General features: G+C 39.0%; 1 protein-coding gene across 6 annotated transcripts in view; it reads left to right on the top strand.

Moving 5' to 3' along the window:
• The first annotated feature begins 1,487 nt into the window (after positions 1–1,487).
• The window catches only part of LOC6543944 (hepatic leukemia factor), a 54,178-nt gene continuing 35,313 nt past the window's right edge, over positions 1,488–20,352 (top strand). For 3 of the 6 annotated variants that reach the window (XM_015158226.2, XM_026976559.1, XM_015158222.2), the window contains exons 1-2: positions 13,424–13,748; positions 14,837–15,844. In XM_015158226.2, the coding sequence (XP_015013712.1) occupies positions 15,742–15,844 (103 nt within the window). In that variant the 5' untranslated portion in view covers positions 13,424–13,748; positions 14,837–15,741. The other 3 variants (XM_026976561.1, XM_026976562.1, XM_026976560.1) reach the window with 2 other exon arrangements.

Here is a 20,352-nt window from a genome sequence, read left to right on the forward strand (position 1 = left end):
TAAGCTCGCTCTCTCTGCTAGCGATTCTGCTAACAACAGTGCTCTGATACTCAAAATATGCTTAAAAGTTTGCTACACATTTTGGAAAATAAACATTTTTGTGTCAAATGATCATGAGTCAGGGAGTTGTAAAAAAATAAAACAATTAAGTGTATTAAACTAACTATTAAATCTAAATATTAAATCAAACATTAGCTAGGCTAAATGCAGACGGATCTGAGTACCTATGAATACCTGAAAACCGTTAACAGATTTCCAAAATGTAGATAAAAAAATCCTTATGATTTCGCGCCGTCAAAAAATTTTCAAATATGTAAATATTTTTTTACAAAAAAAAGTAAAAGCTATTGTAAAAAGTGAAAAAGGTTTTTCATTCTTAAATTTAAATTGTATAGTTAAAATCTTAAAATAAATTATAAAAATATATGGAAATGTCTTAAAATTGAATTGAAGGCAGTATTTTTTTATTGTAGTGCAAGTTCTATAAAACTAATAATATCTCTTGATCAATAAAAATAGTTTTACGATGTCCCCCTCCTAAGGAGGCATTAGCATTCGTTCCCATTGAAATGAGACCCCTGTAGCTCCTCAGCTGAGTAATCCCCAGCCTAATTCCCATACCTTATGTGGTATCTAAATTGGGGAGACAGGTTGCCAATCAATTTGATTGTGCTGCGCTGATGTTTGCCCCTGTTTATCGAGCTTAGGGGCAAGGATTTTCCAGCTTTTATCATAACAGAACAGAACGTTTGTACATAACACCCCCTGACAAAATACCCGAGAAGTTACTGATTTCGAAAACCTTAAGATTATTTCCCTTTACTAGAAGTCTGGAAGTCACTTGATGACACCTTTTAATTTTAACGATAATTACCAATTTAATTTTGAAACATTTTTATTGTTTTTCCTATTATATAAAATATAATTGTGTTCTGGCCAATTTGAATGGTTTTTGATATATTTTAACATAGTTTGTAATATGTTATTTTAATTCAGATTACTGAACTATTACTGCAATCTAGCGACCAAAGCATTGATGAAATCCTTCTGCAACCTGACCCCTAGCCACTAAAATAGAAATACGGCGATTAGTCAGAGTCGCTCGTAGTGAGTACTTAGTATAGATTTCTATTTTTGGGGGCCCACGATCCACTGTTGCCATGTGCGCATGCCCCTGCGACTCTCCGTTACATAAGGCTTATATAAGGGGGCCATGCGAGCGAGCGAGATGGACGTATGCCACTTGGCTCTCTCGCCGCTTCCACCCAACTAGCCCCCTCTCGCTCTGTCCTCCTGAATGGCTCCAGTGAAGATAAAGACCACGTGATTCCATTCCACCGGCTGCACCAAAAATAGAGGGAGAGAGTGCGAGAGAGCCGAAGCAGAAGTGAGTACTTGAAGTTGCTCTTACATATTTTGATTTCCAATTTATGTCCCAATGCTCCCCCGCGCCGCCACCGAAATGATTTAATCTTTTGGAAAATAGTTTCAGTTACGCGTTGTTGCTGCGACCGTGTGTATCGGTAATCGGTTTTCAAACCTCTGCAATCGATAGGAGGACACACAGCGTGCCATGAGCGAGCCCAAGGAGAATATCATGGACTTGTCCGTGCGAGGTAAGTGCTAGAGTATGCACCTGTCCACTGCCCCCCTGGCCCCCTCACCAACTCCTCGGAAAGCAGCAACAAAGGTAACACGTGCATTGGTGAGAGTGCGAATCGGTTTTGTTTGCTCTGCCTCTCACTCACACTTTGTGCGCGAAAAAGGGAAAGAGCGTAAGAGAGAAATGGGTGGGTGTGTGATAGTAAGCTTTTGCACGGATTTATTTGTTTTTCTCTCTCTCTCTCTCCCTACTTTGCTGTGGTTAAGCCCGCCATGTGACAAATTATTTGATTTAGTCTTCTGATTGCTACAAATTGGCTTCTTTGATTATCAATTTTTTCTTCGCCATTTCCATTTCTATGTTGATTTTTTATTTACCTGGCGGCGGAGCCTTAAGCAAATAGTGGCTGATGTACGCACACGCAAAATTAGAGTGCTTGTATATTGCGTTCGGCCTTCAATATAAACGTCATGAGGTACAGTAAATCGTGACTAAGAGGTCCTGAATCAGGAGTGCCATAAGGATTCGAGGGATTTTTGAAGCACACTTTTCAACGCCAAGTGCGGCACTCTGAATATGTGGCGAGAATTTGTATAAAGTTGTATTTCGATTAGATTACATTTTCCTGGCTGACATAAGCAAGCTTACATAGCCAGTGCTCGCAGTATTCCATGGTAATGAATAACAACGAATTTACACAGCACGCTGTCATTAATTAGTACAGTCCAGATGCCGCCTAATTGATATATTGTGAGCCCACCCCACCAGGAAATCCCCAATCCCAATCCCGTTCACGTTCCCAACCCCCGACCACTTAGCCACTCCAACGAACGACTTCCCCGAGATAAACCCGTATTTACCCAACCGATCCAACCGATCACCTGCGATCGATATGCATGCCACAAATTGACCCCTTTGGATCTTGAGTCGGTCGGCAATTGAGGCCTTTGATATCAGACTAATCAAACGTCGGGTAGCTCGATAAAAGGGCGTGGATTCTTGAATGGAGCTCATTTTTGGGTCGCCATGATGGACTGCTGTCCGGAGTTGGTGAAATAGAAACGACGACCAGTTGTCGCCATTCCACAATCACAATCAATTGCACTGTCATCGTTGTCGCTGGCATTCGTTATCAGTAGGAAAGGAAAGACGAGGTTACCAGGCGACTATAAATATTTACCCTCATGATATAGTTGGGGCGCATAAAAACTGAGTTGTGGCTGTGCGGATGGTGATTACGATGATTATGTCTGGAGGGAGGGCTAGTTTTAATTATGAGCACTTACGACTAAGCCACGCAGTTGCCATCCAGTTGCTTGGAAGAAAGGTCCTGAAAAGGCGACCTTATATGTAATAAAGATCGCTCTTGTTCTCGAACTCTCTTGTTTCCACTTCAATACTTACCGAACGCATATTATTAGTATATTTAATTTAATAACCAATTAAAGTCCGCTAACAGACAAGTTTTATATTTAGTAATATTATAGATTAAATGGATTTTGTTCAGATAGCGACAGTCTATATATTCAGCTAACTAAAAAATAAGAAACCTCGAAAAAAATAATAAAAATAAGTGGCTTCGAGCTTAATAGTTCTTAAATGCAACATTAAACTTGATAGTGTACTAATCAGCACAGCTTCTGATACGCCGCCCATTGCACGCCCTTTTTTTCAGTGCACTTGGCGTATCAGGGTACTCTTCGTCTTCTAGCAACTTCTCGATCCGCTCGACAAAGCTCTCATTAAAAGCTTACGAGAGTGCGAGCCCCACGATCGTGTTCTCCCCACAGAAACAACTCTCACGATTCGGGGCTCGGTTGTTTTTTTTTCCCCAGCGATCGGGTCGGATCACATGGTCAGGTTGGGGATTAGTGGCTGTCTTAGAAGGCCCAGGTTCCATTCACTCTGCTCCGGCTGATAAGATCGCAACGCACGCTACTGGGCGTGGAAATTTTACTGATGCAAAAAGCAATTTGCACAAATGCCAGCAAAAATCAAAACAATCGCCATATGTCGCAGCTTGGGTGGCTCCATTATCTGCTTCAATACCACTCACTAATCTGTCTTATAAATCGGGTCACCCAACACGCGACTAACCTGAATCGAAGCCTTGGCACGCGCCCCTCTATAAGAAACCAAATCAAATACAACGCGTCTGGCAGTTTTGGAAAATTTCGGAGCAATCTGAGTCAGGCTTTTTTTTAGTTTATTTTTGATTTGGGCTCATTCAGTGGAAAGTGGACTTGGACATTCGGTGGCGTGATGATAAAAATCCCTAGTATACATGTACCATACGCATGGAGCATAATGCGATGCCTCAAACGATCGGTAAGCGGTACGGTACAGTCGCCGTTCGGGGGAATAGCCCCAAGATTAGATTCACCGGACATTTATTCGTCACAAGGGTTTTATCGAGTCAGTTCGATTTCCTACACACTAGTCTGGTCGGTCACCTGCTATTTATGGGGCCTTTTATGACAGGTAAATAAATTAGGCACTCAAGCTCGAAACTTTTACAACCCCCAGTGAGATGGGGGACTTACCAAAACGTTCATTTTTATTTTAAATAATTTCGATATGGGAACCCCTTGATTAAAAGCAATATCTAACTAAAAAAAATAAGCTGTTAAGTTATTCTGGCTTTTCTTTACCTTTACTGAAGTTGAGAGATTATGAAAAGCTACTATTTTATGAAATCCTGATTTGCTCAGCAAGGAGCGCTTTCATTAACTAATAATCCTTAGCTAAGCTGATTCCTGGACATTATTTATCTTTAAGCTCAAGAGTGCATATTAAATATTCGGAAAGTCAGCAAAAAGTTGGGGCCTCCCCGTTTCGCTTCCTCTAGTATTCTGCTGGTTATACCAACTCGGCGTTCTGGCTTCTCCTTATTCTTCCGCCAGCTCGTTTCCAGTGGCCATTACGTCAATTTGCAATCATGAAAACCGGCGAAATCTAAACAAAACTGCAGCGCCATCAAGTGCGGTAATAAGCAGGCCATCTCGCTTCCACCCGCTGGAGCCCATTCAAATTGCGAATGCGAACTGTGGGGGAGGTGGGCGGAGGGGCGCGGAGACTGGAACTGAAATGGGGGAGTCGCCGCGTCGACGGCGACTGCAAAAATTAATATTATGTCATACACATGTACTGCGGTTTGCTGTGTACTCTGCAGCAGTGTCTGTGTGCATCGGTATGTGTGCCTGAGTGTGCAATTATCAAAGCACTGGAAGAAATAAATACCGCAGATTATTTCAAATCAGATTTTATCATACCAAAAGAGTACTTAAAGAGTTGTTTAGTTAAATAGCAAACAAATTAAATAGCACATATCCCGTAATTTACTAAGCTGAATTTGCAGTCATTTTGTAGCAGTGTAAACAACACTGCAGAGAGAACGATATGAATCTACACGTGTTGAAAGACGCCAGCAACAAAAAGAAATCACGATCGTTCATTGCCACGCCAATAAAAGCGCCAATTTACATAGAGTATTTCGCGAAAGAAACAGAGAGCGTGAGAATCGGAGAGAGAGAGCTGGGCTTAACCACACACTACATGTATACATGTGTGTGTGGCTCAATTAAAAGGCGCCATAAAGACCCACAACAACGGTACATTTTGCGCTCTTTCGCATACAAATTGCAGGCAATCAATTTGCAGCAACGACAATAAAAGCAATAAACACAATAAAAACAACCGCAGACACCGCAAAACTAAAATGAAGAAGAAGCAGCAAAAACTGAAGAGCAGATTTTAATGAAAATGTCCAATAAGCCAGAGAGCTTTTTATTTATGACAACTGTGCCTGTGTGCACGTTAGTGTGATGCAATGTGCGTGTATGCGTGTGTGTGTGTGTGAGTGCAACAAAATAAACAGAACAAATCTGAATTATATTGGCCATAAAATTTCATATAAATTGCACATATAAAATTGCACAAAAATTGGCTCAGCAAAAACTTTATAACAATTGTGTGACGCAGACAAATTGGGAACGACTAAACTAATTTAATTCGATTTTTTGGTACATAATGTTCGCAAGGCCAAGCTCAAGCGTTTGAAAAAGCTACTCAAATAACTGGTTTGGCCTAGTAACAAGTTGTAAAGCCAAATACACTGGGTTACATGCAATGAAAAATCCATAATATGAAGTTAAACAAAACTATAATTCCATCTAACAGTTTCGAAATTCAAATTGGTACTTAAGCGCCAAAAGGTAGGCAATACTATTTTGTTTTGTTTTAATAACGATTTCTCTGGAAATCGGAGTGAGTATGATGGTCAGTTTTATATCATGTTTTTATATCATGTTTTTAGAAACAAAGTAAATACGTGCAAAATAGTACATATATAGAAATAAACTCAAACGAACCACATAAATATTTATGTACATACATATGTGTGTCCAGCTCTCATAATGAGTAAATGTTAAACAATTATTCATCTGTGTTTGTTTATTAAACAAATTCATCTTTATTACAATAAAGTGTGTATGCGGGTGTAGTAATTGATACCACGAGCAGAACTTTCTTTTACCCTAAATACATACACATATTTTAATTGAACATTTGTTTATCAAAACGCAATATATTCATTGCGATTGTTGAAGGAGACTGGCACACGCAGGCTTAATTAGCAGCCACAACAATCAATTGTGGCACCCACATATTTGCATCATTTCAGCCCACTGTGACAAGTGAATGGGATGGGTACTCAGTAAACACGGAGAGAAAGAGAAGTAAATAAGGCGACCGGCAAAAAGTTTAATTGAAATGCCGACTTAAGTAACCACGTGGTGGCGTAGAATGCATTGTTGTTCCTTCTTGATTTGCGGAGTACTCAGCGGATTTTTGAGCGAGTTTGTATTAAATTGCAGCTCAAGTGCTTTCTCGCTCACTGCCCGCCTCCATCTCGCTTGCACCCTTATCGCACTGCGTGAGCCCGGTTTTGTTTTTCTTTTCCTTTTCCTTTTTGCTTTCTGTTTGTTTTTGTGTTTGTTTTTGCGGTCGACTACCGTTGGAGCAGCAAAAGTGTCAACAGATGATGAAAAATGCGCCACTTGAGGACGAAGCCGATGAAACCGAAACTCAGCCAATGCGATTCGGTTACACTAAGAAAAAACTCAAAAAAAGGAAGTAAATGTTAAAGATGTTTATTATTAAATTAAAACGGGTGGGTAACTAAAATATCATTTATACAATTAAAACATTTCATTTTTACCAAGCAATTTTTTATGCATATTTCGAACTCCACTTTGTAATAGAGAAATTTTATTGAAAAAATTGGATTTTTGTTTAGAATCATCTTTTATGTTAAAATCGTCGTCAGTTTCAACTGCAGTTACACTCTAAATTTTGATGGAAATATTAGCTTGAATTTCCAAAGTGATTTCTTTCAGTGGACCCATTTTTTGTGCGCTCCCCGCTGATATTCGGTTTGATGTATTGGCAGGAGCAGTGACAGTGAAAGGGCAAGTGAGATTGCCAGTCCCTGCGGAAAGAGTGGGTACTTGTTGTGTGTGTTGAAAAAGGTGTACAGCGTGTGAAGTTGCGATGTTGACAGTTCCACGGATTGGATACTTTCTCCTCTAATTTCGTGTTTTTTCCGGCTAAAACTCATTGTAAGTGACACTTGTCTGGGTTGGAAAGAGTGCTGTGGGCTGGGGTGGAGCTGTTCAGACATTTTTTGGGCTGCTCATTTACGCCCCCGACCAAGAATTTGCCGCACAGATCAATCAAAGGGCCTAAGCCCATGTCTTACCCCACTCACCCCCACCTACCCCCTGCAAAATCAACCCCCTCTAATGCTACGTTAATTGACAGTTGACACTGCCGCTGCCGCTGCTTCTGCCGCTGCTTCTGCCGCTGCTTCTGCTGACGTCGCCAGTAAATTGAAAAATTGTTGAGATTTCTCGAAATAACGCAAATGTAAAATACCTTAGAAATTACAAAGAACCAAAAACAATGAAAAAATCAAAGCTGCAGTGAGCAAAATTTACTAAAAAAAATTTATATCGTGGTCAGAAGCCATTCGAAAATATTTTGCTGGGAAAAACATAACATTTTATTGCTCTAAAAGGCTCATAAAAATAAAAGGGGTAAACAAAAAGGTCTATCATCTCACACACCCATGTATTCAAATCTAGAAGCCCTGCCCAATTTATTGCTGTGTACTCATCTAGCTTGCTTTCTAATATGCCATCTCTCTCTGATTTTGTATTTATTTGTTCTTTGGCTCTGGCAAAAATAAATTAAACTTTTACGAAAAATGTTCGGTTCAAGGTGAGACTATATGAGTGTATAAATAATTTATGTGGCCGTAGTTTCTCAGCCCCACCCCCCCTCCGTCCCCGTCCCCGCCCCCGCACACGCGTCTTTTGTCTGCCAACGTCACACGCAAAATTTTAATTGAATTTACATTCCCATCGACAACGAAGAAGCAGATATATAAACGAAAATAGTGAAATATTCCTATCTGTTCGTTAGTTGATAACAAATTGGAGGGGCAGGAAAAAAACTAATTCAATTAACAGTTGGCCAATAAAAACGGAAAACGATTGCCCATTTAAGTGGTCAAGGCAGGGCGAGGGGGGCAGGGGGTGCGGTGAAATGAAATAGTGTTCAATAAAAAAGTATTGCTCAATCTAAATGGTTTCTCAGGTAGCAGGTTTCGTCTTTTTATTTTGCAAACGGTCTTGGAATTTCTCCTTTTCGGAATTTGAGTACTCTTTCGATTGATTTATATTAAACATATTAAACAATCTCAATTAGGTCAGTAGAAAATCCATTTAGATATGTTTATTTATTACACTTCTTTTATAAAGTTATACTGCCATTTTTATTTTATTAAAGTTAAGCTGTGGGGCAAATATTTTTTCTTTTCATAATACATATTATCTTTTTTCAAGTGACTCTGTGAATATCGTCCAGTTTATTATAGCGGCTAAAAATACCAATCGAATAAATGGGTATCTGGTAGTCCAAAAGAAGATGGGCCTCCTCAGCTTGAAGGTTTTCCCATGGCGTCCAAGTGCGTGAGCTGCCACTTAGGGCATTTCCTGCCACATTTTTCCCCTGCTCCACTTCACCACCCCCCCAAAAGCACATAGATACACTCCCACACACACAGACACACACTCGCACACACACACACAGGCGCAGGACTGACAGCTTATAAATGATCATGCGTGGGTGGGTGTTTAACAGAGGCTCGCTGGGTGGCGGGAGGCGATGGGTGGCTGAGTGGGTGGTGGGTGGTGGGTGGTTCGGGGGGGTGGTACGCCCAAGTCGTGCACGCTTCGTTTGCTTTGCTTTTGTTGCTGCCGTCACGTGGAATCTTCTTCTTGTTCTCCCTCTGTTTTTTTGGCATTGAAGCTTTTGTGAGTTTGTTGATTTTTTTTCTAGCCTTTTGTTTGCATTTCACGTTATTCCACTGCAGTTGAAATTATCAATATTGTTGTTGCCCTAGTTGTTTGCCCCCGGAGTTAGTTGGAAAAATGTTTGACTTGTCTTCAGGAAAATACAATTTTCCTCTTCTCCATTCGGCTGCTCGTTTGTCGTTCGTAAAGTGCTGCAAAAGGGCGAGAAAATTGGTCCAGGATATGAGGAAATGGGTGAACAATAAATTCGAAGTCTTGTGCTATTTAAGTGAACAAGCAATACAGATAGAAGTCAAATGTAACAATGTTTGGAACGAAACAATTTAAGGTATCAAAAAACATCAAAGGCAACTTGGAACATTGAGTGAATATTAGAGTCATAAATATGACGCCTCCATTTTATACTTCTATTTTGTATACCTAGCTGGGTATTCTAGCAACATCTCTTCATCAATTTATAATTATAATTGAGTCGATAAAAACTTATATGCCACCTGCTATACTTGACTTTCCCGTAGTCGCCGGACAACAATTGGCGGGCAAAACCCCATTCCACCATAATTAACTCTATTATTCGCAGTGTGTATCCATGCAACTGGCGATCCATTCAACCAGATAGATCGACAGCCAATGCATATCCCAAATCCAAATCCAGTGCTATTGAAAAAGTGCTAACAAAGGAACAACTTGCAAGATATTCTCGTAGTTTGGTGTTATTAATTCATTTGCGTGATGCTAATGAATTGCCACACAGCCGCAGAGTGTATCCAGTATCCAGTATCCAGAATCCAGTATCCATGTGCCATGTGCTATCTTCGAATCATCATTTGGATCAACTCCTCTGCTTAGGAGACATTTTCGTTTGACTAAGAGGCATTTTCGAGCATCCGTAGGGCTCCCAAGTTAGAAAGTCGCCCCATAGCTTCCCCTAATCTTCTCGCTAGATCAACAAAGAGCACACGTACTAATTCCGTCATTCATTTGTACGTTAATTTGTACAACTTGCCGTCGTTTGCGTCGTCGTCCGTTTTTCGTTTTTTCATTTTTTTTCTTTTTTCGTTTCGTATAAATGTGCGAGATTTCAAATAGAGCAAAATGTAGTTCAGATCTCTGGGTATATACAAACAGATATACCTACTTATATGCAGCTAGCTGATAATGGGTAATCTCCATGCGAGTGTTGGCGAAGCAAATAGGTCTTTTAGACCGCTGCTCTCGCTCAAAACCAAGAAGATGATCCCTCTCACAAGTCCATGCTAATGTGCCCCCTAATTGAAAGAATTTCAAATTGATTATGCTCGCATTCGGTGCATTTCAGCGGGCATTACCTATCCGACTTCTTGTGTTGCCGGTCCAAGGCCGATCAACGATGGTTATTTTTGATAAGGAAAGCATGTGTACCGCACACACATTGTGTTTGGTATAAGAAATTGTTGAGTTACCGCGTTTGCACGGTGATATGTGCTGATAAGGTATGGTGTGCCACTCGAAACCCCGAAATCCGAAATCCATTTTTCGCTGCCTGCGACATTTCAGAAAATGCCACAGCAAATAAGTTTCCACAGATACACGGATATACATATGTGTTGGTGTATATCTATATGTGCAGCGAAATGTATATATGTATGTATATAGAGGTGTGCGTCGTTGGTTCCTTGACAGGCTGACATCTTGTGATGGGCAACATTGTTGGAACTATTCGAGTCATTTATATTTTCGATCCCCAAATGCGTTCACCCACACTTTGGGATACAATTTCGCCTAGCCTTTCTTTTGTTGCACTTGGTGTGAAACGGGAGGGGGGCAGTGGACCCCTTTTGGCTAAGGAGGGGGTCAACTTAGCCTCGGTATATAATTTATGAGGCCAGAACACGTTTCGTGGACGACTCTGAACGGGAATGACGTTTCCGCCTTAGAAACTATCTATCCAACCATCCATTTATATACCGATGTGTGCTGAGTTATTTCTCGATGGCTTTCGGATTTTCTCCTGACCACCGCTTCCTAGTTCTTCTTCATGTCACATGATGACAGGCGACAGTTTCGCTGTTTTCGTTCTATCGTTCAAAGAAATTCAGTTTCTGGCTTCCTCCTCGCAGTCGCACTCGCTGTATATATCCCTATGTTCTGGTCTGCGGCATTTCTGGGCCCTGAATCACCGCCAAAATGGCCAGAATAGTACGAATCCCCTTGGCTTAGGGTGCCTTCAAATTTGGTTAGACTATTCTGATTCGATGATCAGTTGTTCATTTCGCCGAAGGCTGGCAGCGGGATTAACTTGGTTCATAAACATTCAGGAAGGTGAAGGGCAAACCAGAGGTCAGACAATGTCGTGATCGGGGTCAGAGAAGAAGTATATTTTAGAATGCATATCAGGATAGTTTTCACCCAGAATAAATATCCCCTCAGTTTAATTTGAACATAAAATATTTTGTAACATTTATAGTGGGATATGTATGCATCAAGTATATAGTTCATAATTACTGCATGTGAAATACAAAGCTAATAGCTAGAAAAACCATTTGTGCTTGTATACAAGAAATCATTTATGCAGTTAAATATGGCATATTTCCCTTCATAATTAGTAAAACGTGCTCAATCTGAATGAACTCGTTAAAATGAAAATAAAAGCTATTCAAGTATTGGAAAAGTATCTCGTTTGCAATTTAACGTATGTATATTAATAATATCACAATTAGGTTAATGGGATGTCATCTTTAAATTTCAGCATAACTTTTTTTTTACGAATTATCCAACTCTTGATAAATAATTTGCCTTATTAAGTATTGATTGAAGGGTTGCACAGCACAATTTATTGTAAAATATGCCAATAAATAGCATTCAAGTAGTATCGATGAGCGCTATTCGCATTTTAATTATTTTGTTTACGTCAAGTAATTGAGTAATTGAGTGTGAGCTCTTATCAGCCCAGACTCATTCTTAGCTCCGTTCTAATCGAAGAGTATTTTGGTCTGTTTTGCTCTATTTGGAACAATTTGCCACCTGGGGAATGCTGGCCGCCAATTGAAGACCAATTTCAAGGTGTTCTAATTGCACCCAGCTCCTCCATTAATCGTTAAATGTGAAAATGTTCTTGATTTTTGCGGGACTCTCTGTGCGCTATTCACATCTCTACAATTTTGTGTTTATTTATACAAATTACAACGAGGAATAACAACTACAACAAACAAACAAAAATTTCCACACATTAAAAAGGTTTTCATAGCTATGAAATCAACTCACGTGAGCGCTGCTGGCGTCGACGTCGCCGCAAAATACATGTTAGAATTATTAACAAAAAAAAAAAGCAAAACAGAACCAAAAAAATCGCAAAAAAAAAATACAACCGAAATAGTGAAAAATAAACTCGCGAATGGCAGATAAATCAGAGAGGGAGAGAAAGAGGAGAACAGAACCTAAAAACATTGAAATGAACACTGTAGTTGCCGCAGTGCCAAAGATACAGATACATCTACAGTTGCGGCCAAAGACAGATACAGATACAGATACAGATAGAGGTAGAGATACTCGTATTCGTACAACTACAAACGTCAGCGTTTTTGTTCCATTGACGTAATAGCCAGGCAGAGCTGAACAAAAAATCAACACTTTTGCATGAGTAAATTAAAATGAAACAAAATAAATAAAAATTCACCCTGAGGCACACAGGCCGGCTCGCCAGCGATCTCTTAGATACTCCGGCCATCCGCGAGATACTTTTTGAGAGAGTCGCCAGAGAGAGACGCAATACACAAAAAAAACAAGAAAAAAATGAACTTTGAGACACAGTGGAAAATGCCAAAAGTTTTGCGCGCGTGTAAGTGAGCGGCCAAATGATTAGAAGGCAATTAGAAGGAATACACTGAGAAAATATTCAAGGCATAATAGATTTAATTTAAATTATTTCGTATAAAAGTCGATGTTATTTCTCTAAATGGTTCCAAAAAGGAGGGAATAAAAATGGGTAACTAGTTCTTATATAAATAAATTAATAATAATTTTCAAAATTTTTAAAATGTTATATCAAACATACTCTTTTTTTAAATACCCATGTTTTGCTTTAACTCAACTGCTTGACCTAACCATATTTTTAAATTCATATATGTATGTTTTTTTTTGCCAGTGTAGAAACCAAGCTTTTGGCGGTAAGCTTAGAAGAGAATAACACAGATTGAGCTCTAGCTCAAGCTTGTTAAAACTATAAATTTATGCTTAAATTGCCTTTATTACTTTTAGTATCAATTTTTATTTGGCTTTTAATTTTTAAGCTGCGCGCGCTGAACGAGAAAGTTTGCCAAAAATACGAAAAGCCAAAACACGCGGGTAAAAAAAGGAGAGAGCATTCGCCCGAGTGTATCTGTGTATCTGTGATTTGAGCATATTTCGTATCTGTATTTGTGAGTTTGCCCTTAGCCGCTCTCTCTGTATATCTCTCTCTTTTAAGGCGGCGTGTTTCTACACTTTGCAACGAAACGAGCGCGTGTGCCAGTCAGAAGTTAGTTGAACATTCAGCGCCACAAAAGCCACACTAAAAACATAACAAGAATAGAATACAAAAAAATTCAATTAAATCGAAATTTCTGACAAGCGAAAATTGGCCAACAATTAGTAACGAAAACCACAGAAAAACTATAATGAAAGCTTTAAAAATAGCTAAAAACTTAAAGACACTAAGCATAAAGCACGTGTCTTTGCCAAGCAGTTGGAATAAAGTGTACAGTTAAAAAATCCGAATGTGTATTTTAAAACCCGAAAATTAGCGCGTGTTTGTAAGTTTGTCTGCTTGGTTTTCAATATATGTATGTATGTACATATGTATGTGTATGCAAACGCACATACGTACATAGATATTTTGTGGGAAATGTGAGTGTAATGTTCATAGTGCAAAAAGCATTGTAAAACAAACAGAAACAACAATCAGCTGACTTGCGCGCACTCTCACCAGCCGCTCTCTCCTTCTCCACTCGCTCGCCATCCCACTCTCTCTTATACGGGAAATGCATCTCCACTTTGTGTAGAGTTGGCCCCACTTCCGCATCCTCTTGCGCCTCTTTCTATTTCACATTTTTTTTCGTCGACCTTTCGAACTTCGAAATTCGGTTTTTCGTAGGCGCTTGTCACATGCGCTCTGCGTCGACAGCGACGCCGGCAGAGCGGCCACAACTACACCCACAATACGACACGAAGTGAGCCGAGCGCAGCCGAAGCGTATTTTTACAGTAAAAACAGCAGCACACGTTGAAACACTCACACGTCGAGCGTCGTTCGTTGAGATACAAACGCACGGATACGCGGATACCAGAAGAACGCACCGCATAAACGGTACAACTAAAAGAAAATTCAATCCTCTTACCAAAAAAAATAAAATAAGGACACTACACGCCCTTAAAAATTAAATAAAAATACTTCACCCATATTAAAATCAATTAATAAATTGTAATACAAATTGTTAAAATTCGGTGCGTTTGTGTGTGTTTTGGTGTTGTTGTTCGCGTTTCTGTTGTCAACATTTTTCATCGATTTTCCCTGTCGGGCGCTCGTCGTTTTTCGCCTACTATTTCGCCGTCTCTCTCTCGCCGCCACCCACTCATCCATAACTATACCTAAATTCTCCACAAGGAAAAACACTCACTAAAACAAAAAAAAATAAAAAAATTTAAGCTGCTGCAGCGTCTTCTTCTTAACCAAATCTGCCATCTCTGTCGCACGCCGGGCGACCAACTATTGCAAATGCCATATTAGTGCTTTATAACTGTACAATAAGATATCACATACCTACAACATATATATGTAATACAGAATATATATAGAAAGCCAAGCAGAACTCTAACCAAAAAGCAATTGATTTTATTTTTAGTGCCGCCACAAAAATAAAAGAGCAAAAAAAAGCGAAAAAGCCTAACAACAAATTTCAGCGTTAAACGTTTTTGAAACTGAAAACTGTCAACATAAAAAAAGCAACAAAAAAACGCAAAGGAAAAACAAAATAGAAGAGCAACAGCAAAATAAAATACAGCAACTAGACAAAACCAAACGCATTCGGCATTTGCAGCAGGAAAAGCGCTATAAAAATAGCATAATTAGCCAATGAAACAACAAATTCAATTACACGAAAATAAATCTAACAAAAAAGTAAACGCAAAGTCAGCGAAACGTACATTTAAAAACAGCCACATTAATTAGTTTTTAACGAATAAATACACCCAACATTTCTTGTTGTACTCGCAAAAGTTGTTGTTAAAACATAAAAATCTTGTTGAATGAATTCGCGGTGCCTTTATTTATAGCCAGCATAACAAAAATCCAACAGAAACGTAATAATATACAAATATATCTATATACATCTCTATACGTATACAAAATATCTATGTAAAAATCTATAGAGAAAGATCGTATATATATAAATATAGACAAAGCAATAAAACGTAACGGGAAACGTGCAATATTTTCAAAGGTTTAATTAAATTAATTTCGATTGTGATCCAAAACAACAAAACAACATATAACTAAACTAAGCAACCAAATCAAAAATAACCATCAAAGTGAGATACAAATTTCGTTCGTTATAAATTTAATAATTGATTAATTGTTATTGTTGTGCGATAAACATCATTATAACTATTATTGTTGCAAGAATATACTAAAAAAAAAAACAAAAAGAAGGAAAAAGCAACAGCAACCTGCAGGCCAGCAAAAAACCCGCAAACGAGACATTTTTTTGTTCGTGTATAATCACAAAATTTCGGAAATTTTTATGAAAAAATGAGCGACAGGGAGCGATCGTCCCCAACACTGATCGAAACTGGTTTAAAAAACTTAATTGGCGGCCGTGATGGTAACTACCCACTGATTAGCGGCATTAATGGTGAGTAGAGGGTACAATTAAACGCAGGGAATACTTGAAAATTTTCCCAAATTTTGTCTACTAAAAAAGAAAAACATTACCCCCAAGTGCTGGCAATCTGCTACCACTCGAAAACTCCCGAATCACATCGAAACCTAAAAAAAAGCCAAGTCATAAAAAGCGAATTATTTTATGATTGGGTCATCGCACGTCCGGAAATATGCAAAATAATGGGGGGAATAGGGAAGCCTTTGGGGTGGCAGGCAGCAGATTTGGACACGTTTCGCATAACCCAAATCGAAATTAATAGCAAAATAATGTTTAAAGTAAAACCGAAACATTTTTCATAGCCTCCGAAAACATAAATCAATTTGATGGCTTTGGGAGTGGGCTTAATTCTGCGGATGCTTGGCGCAGGATGACCCATTTGTGTAGTGCTCTGCATTAGGGCAATAATGCAAGTATCTATCTATCTATCTATCTTTCTATTGCTTCATGTCGAAGTGCGCATCAAATCAAAATTGATAAGGCTATTAACCCACAAGTGCATGGCGAGTCAAGGAGGGTAAAACGAGAATTCGAGCTGAGGGTTGTCGCAAGGTTAAAGTGTACAGGGTACTGAAAATGGTCAACCGAGTGTCGCATGTAGCACTCGTGGTTGTGGGGTCATTGGGGTACATTGAACGAGGGCCGACCCCGCCCCCATCGGCCCCGATCTGCCTCGATTAACTCCCGCCATCGAAACAGTGTTATCAAAACCTTAACCCATTGGGCAATCTGTGCCAGAAATCGAATTGTCGTACATAATTAGTTTTGAGTGTCTGTAGGAATTTTTGTCGCTTTAAATTTATGACATTTTAGTGTTCTAATGGAATATTTTTAGAGATTATAGAGATTCAGGGGGCCTGTTATAATTATTTGGACAATTAAATGTCACTTTGTTTGATTTAATCTTCTGCAGTAAAACTATGTATAGCATAGCTATTTTAAAACGTTTAAATATCTTACAAATACTCTTTACTAGGATTTCTGTTGATTTAAATTGATCAATACTTTGCACGTTGTGTACCAAGTACTTTGGTATTTCACAAATATTTTCCTGCGGGTGCCATTTATTTACCATCTCAAGGCCATCGTTTATCTTAGTTTTCAGCAATTGTTATCCACTTTACGTTGCATTTCGATTGCAATTTCTTTTTCCAAACAATTACACAGCAATTTTGCAGCACCATCGATTCACCATTAGTGTCTAGGATTTCCTCGCCCACACTTTAACCCTTTTAAATCTGTTCCAAGACATTTGCATAAGAAAGGAATGGCTCTTGACCAGCATGTGGTATGGAAAACCCATTTGTGGGAATGAATTCGATTCAGAAAGCATTTTAATTCCCTTATTTTTGCCATTTTTGTGTGCTGTTGCATTTTTTTTAATATTTTTTGCTGCTGGTTCTACATCAGCCCCGCCCACAGAGAAACGCCCACTTGGCCGACGGCAACGTAACCAGAAATCAATAGCATAAAAGCAGAACGAGAAAATTCCATTAAAAAGTGTCATAATCGGTCAGCATAATGAAAAGCAGGCCCAAGTATCCCCTTTCATATGGCACTCAAGTTGTTTCCATAAATCAATAAGCGGAAACCCGAGGCACTCACTTGTATGAAAACCTTTTCTGTCTGGCCAAAAGTTTTGAATTCAACTTTTTTTTTTTTGATTTATTAAGTTTAAAGGTGTTGCTATATTTGTTGTAGCTAGGCTTCTTTTTTTACATTTTTTCTTACTTCTTATCATCGAAGCGATGTCGTGTGTTCACAAGCATTTGATTACCGCATTAAAAAAAGGAAAAATACACTTTATAAAACACACTAGTTAAATACGGCAAAATAAACATCGGAAAAGAGGGTGAATCGGGCTGATAAGCTGCAGATAGCCAGGGGCAAGTGTGAAGAGCGTTGGGTGCACAGGAACAATTTTTAATCGATTTCCAAATCAAATTCACATTAATAGAGGATTTTGCATAACATTCGTATGTTATTTCTCAGTCAGAGATTATAAAAATTAATCTTTGACATTATGCTCTGGTAACCTTAATGATTTTCTCCCAAAAACGTAAGCGTTTTTGGCAGTGTAACAAGTCCAATTGAGAGGGTCGCAGGGTAAAATCAAGTGAGCGATAAGCTGCACTAAACTACAAAATCTTACATGAACAAACTGGCCAAGGGAGGGAGATAAGATTGCTGGACTTAGTTGCAAAGAAATGGAGTCGTTCGTCTGGCACAAATCACTCGCCGGCTCACATAAATTCTTCGAGTGTAAGCCAATAAAAGCAAATAGCTGCGTGTGCCGCCGTCAAGTACAAAGCTCAAAAGTTGGTTTAGTTCCTCTGATAAGCAAAGGCATTTGATTTGTATCTAGCTGATGAGCTGGTGATCCAATTCAAAGTTGGATGAGTAGTCGCTTTCAAGGGGATTTATTCGCCCGATTCCAGTTGTATCCATGTCATATACTTGGCGAAACTTATGAAGCTAGTTTCTTCAATTCACATAGATGGCATTGTCTAGTTAATTAAATTATTTATGAGAATTTCCAAGACGAGGCTAGTTCATTACAGTCTTGGGATTTGAAGTTTTAGATAGCCTCTCTAACTCTAGCAATTTGCCTGGGTCTTTCGGTACTAATCCAAACTGCCAGGCAAAATCACTTAACGGATTAACATTTAACCACTTGTTTCGTATTCATTTCATCCAGTTAAATAAACTATAAAGTGCAACATAATAGCTCGTCGTCACCTTTAGTGGCGTCCAATTGAATTATGAAGGCAAATGTATGCATTAATTCAAGTGGAATTTAAAATGCCATCTAAAGAGCCATGTGTCTCTCGTCTCGTCGTTGTTCTATAACCACGCTGTCTTTTTCGAGCTGATGGGCAATTATATTTTATTCGATTTGCATGTCAATGTTGCATAAAACGAAGCGCCGGCAATTGGCATAAATAAATGACAGCTCAAATTGTTGTTTGACCGAATAAACAAGTGGCAGGGATTGACTATCTCCCTGTGCCCCCCATCATTATTGATTGCAAATTAGCAGCTAATCATTAATCTAGAATTTTTTTCAATGACATAAGGCATATTGTGTGTCGTCAATTGATCGCTAATGTGAATCAATGTTTACGCAATCAGATTGATTAGCCGTTCATTTTGGTTGCATTTTGCATGCCTGTCACGTCCTGTGAAGATGAAGATTAAAATGCATTAAACAATGGTTAGTATTTTGCTTATAAGCCTGACTTTCTACCCGGTAGAAAAGTTATCCGAGCTCATTGATTCGTTGAGTTTGTTTGATGCAATTAAAACTTTTAATTGAAAATGCCGCCTTGAATGGTTGCAAATCCTAAGGTAACGCAGAAGATCCATGCATTTTCGCAACTTTAATTAAGTGGGATGTGTGAAAAGCGCATGCTAGAATTATCAAACAAAAGTGTCTACAAAGTGTGAAAAATGTTTTCATAAATATATGCATGTATGTATGTATATAGTATGTGCACAGTGGCAATAAGTGCAGCCGAGCAAAAACTAAACTGAGCAGGGAAAAATGCTGGCGTGCGAATTTGTCATGCCAAGCAGCTGGTGGTAATTTTTTCGTTGTTCCCACAAAATTGCGGTCAAACAATATGTTTGCCGTGTCTATTTTAGAAGATCGCGATGCATATCAAAATCGCATATCTGCAGCACTATTCATATTTGCAGTTTAAAGTGTGAGTGCAAATGTTTAATCAATTTTCGCTGACTTGCCATTTAAGAAAAAAGTAAAGTAGGGAATTATTCGCTGGCATTTGGCCATGCCAACCTTTCTCTATCATCCGCAGCAAGGACGTCGGCAACTTTTTGTACCTGGCAAAAGCAGCAATTCAACAGAAAAAAACAAAAATTCCAAAAAAAATGAGCAGAAGGAAAATGGCAGAAGAAAGGAATCAAATTAAGGTTAAATACCACAAAGCGAGCGCACACTCACACAAACTCGTGGTACAGTAACTTAAATCCGAAACTAACACACGGATAACTAGACGTATACGTATCCTCTTGGCGGCGCCTGAAAGCAGGCAACACTTTTTGGCATTTGCCGCCCGCCGACTTCGGCTCAGTTTGGTTGAGTTCAGTGGCACTGAAAAAAAAACAGGGCTCCTTGTGGGCAAGCTGACATGAAACAGATGAAAATAGCCACATTTACTATTAAATAGTTTAAAAGGTAATCAATGGATCTACTTGATGTATCTGTAATCCCAAAAACCATATCAACCCTAAGATGTGTATTTGTTGAGACGAGCCCTAAGTAAACATTTTTTTATGTGCTCTTAAAGTTGCTCGTAGGCGTTGCCGCCGGAATTTCTGTTGGCAAAATGATGGACAACAACAACAACAACAAAAACAAGAACGACAACAACAGGAGGCCGAGTGGCACACAAAACAAACTGCCAGGAAGTTGGAAAACAGTCACGAAAGCCGAAAGGCAGCAAAATTGAGCACTAAAA

Source organism: Drosophila erecta, unplaced genomic scaffold (assembly GCF_003286155.1).
Source record: "Drosophila erecta strain 14021-0224.00,06,07 unplaced genomic scaffold, DereRS2 tig00000021-arrow-pilon, whole genome shotgun sequence".
Lineage (NCBI taxonomy): Eukaryota > Metazoa > Arthropoda > Insecta > Diptera > Drosophilidae > Drosophila > Drosophila erecta.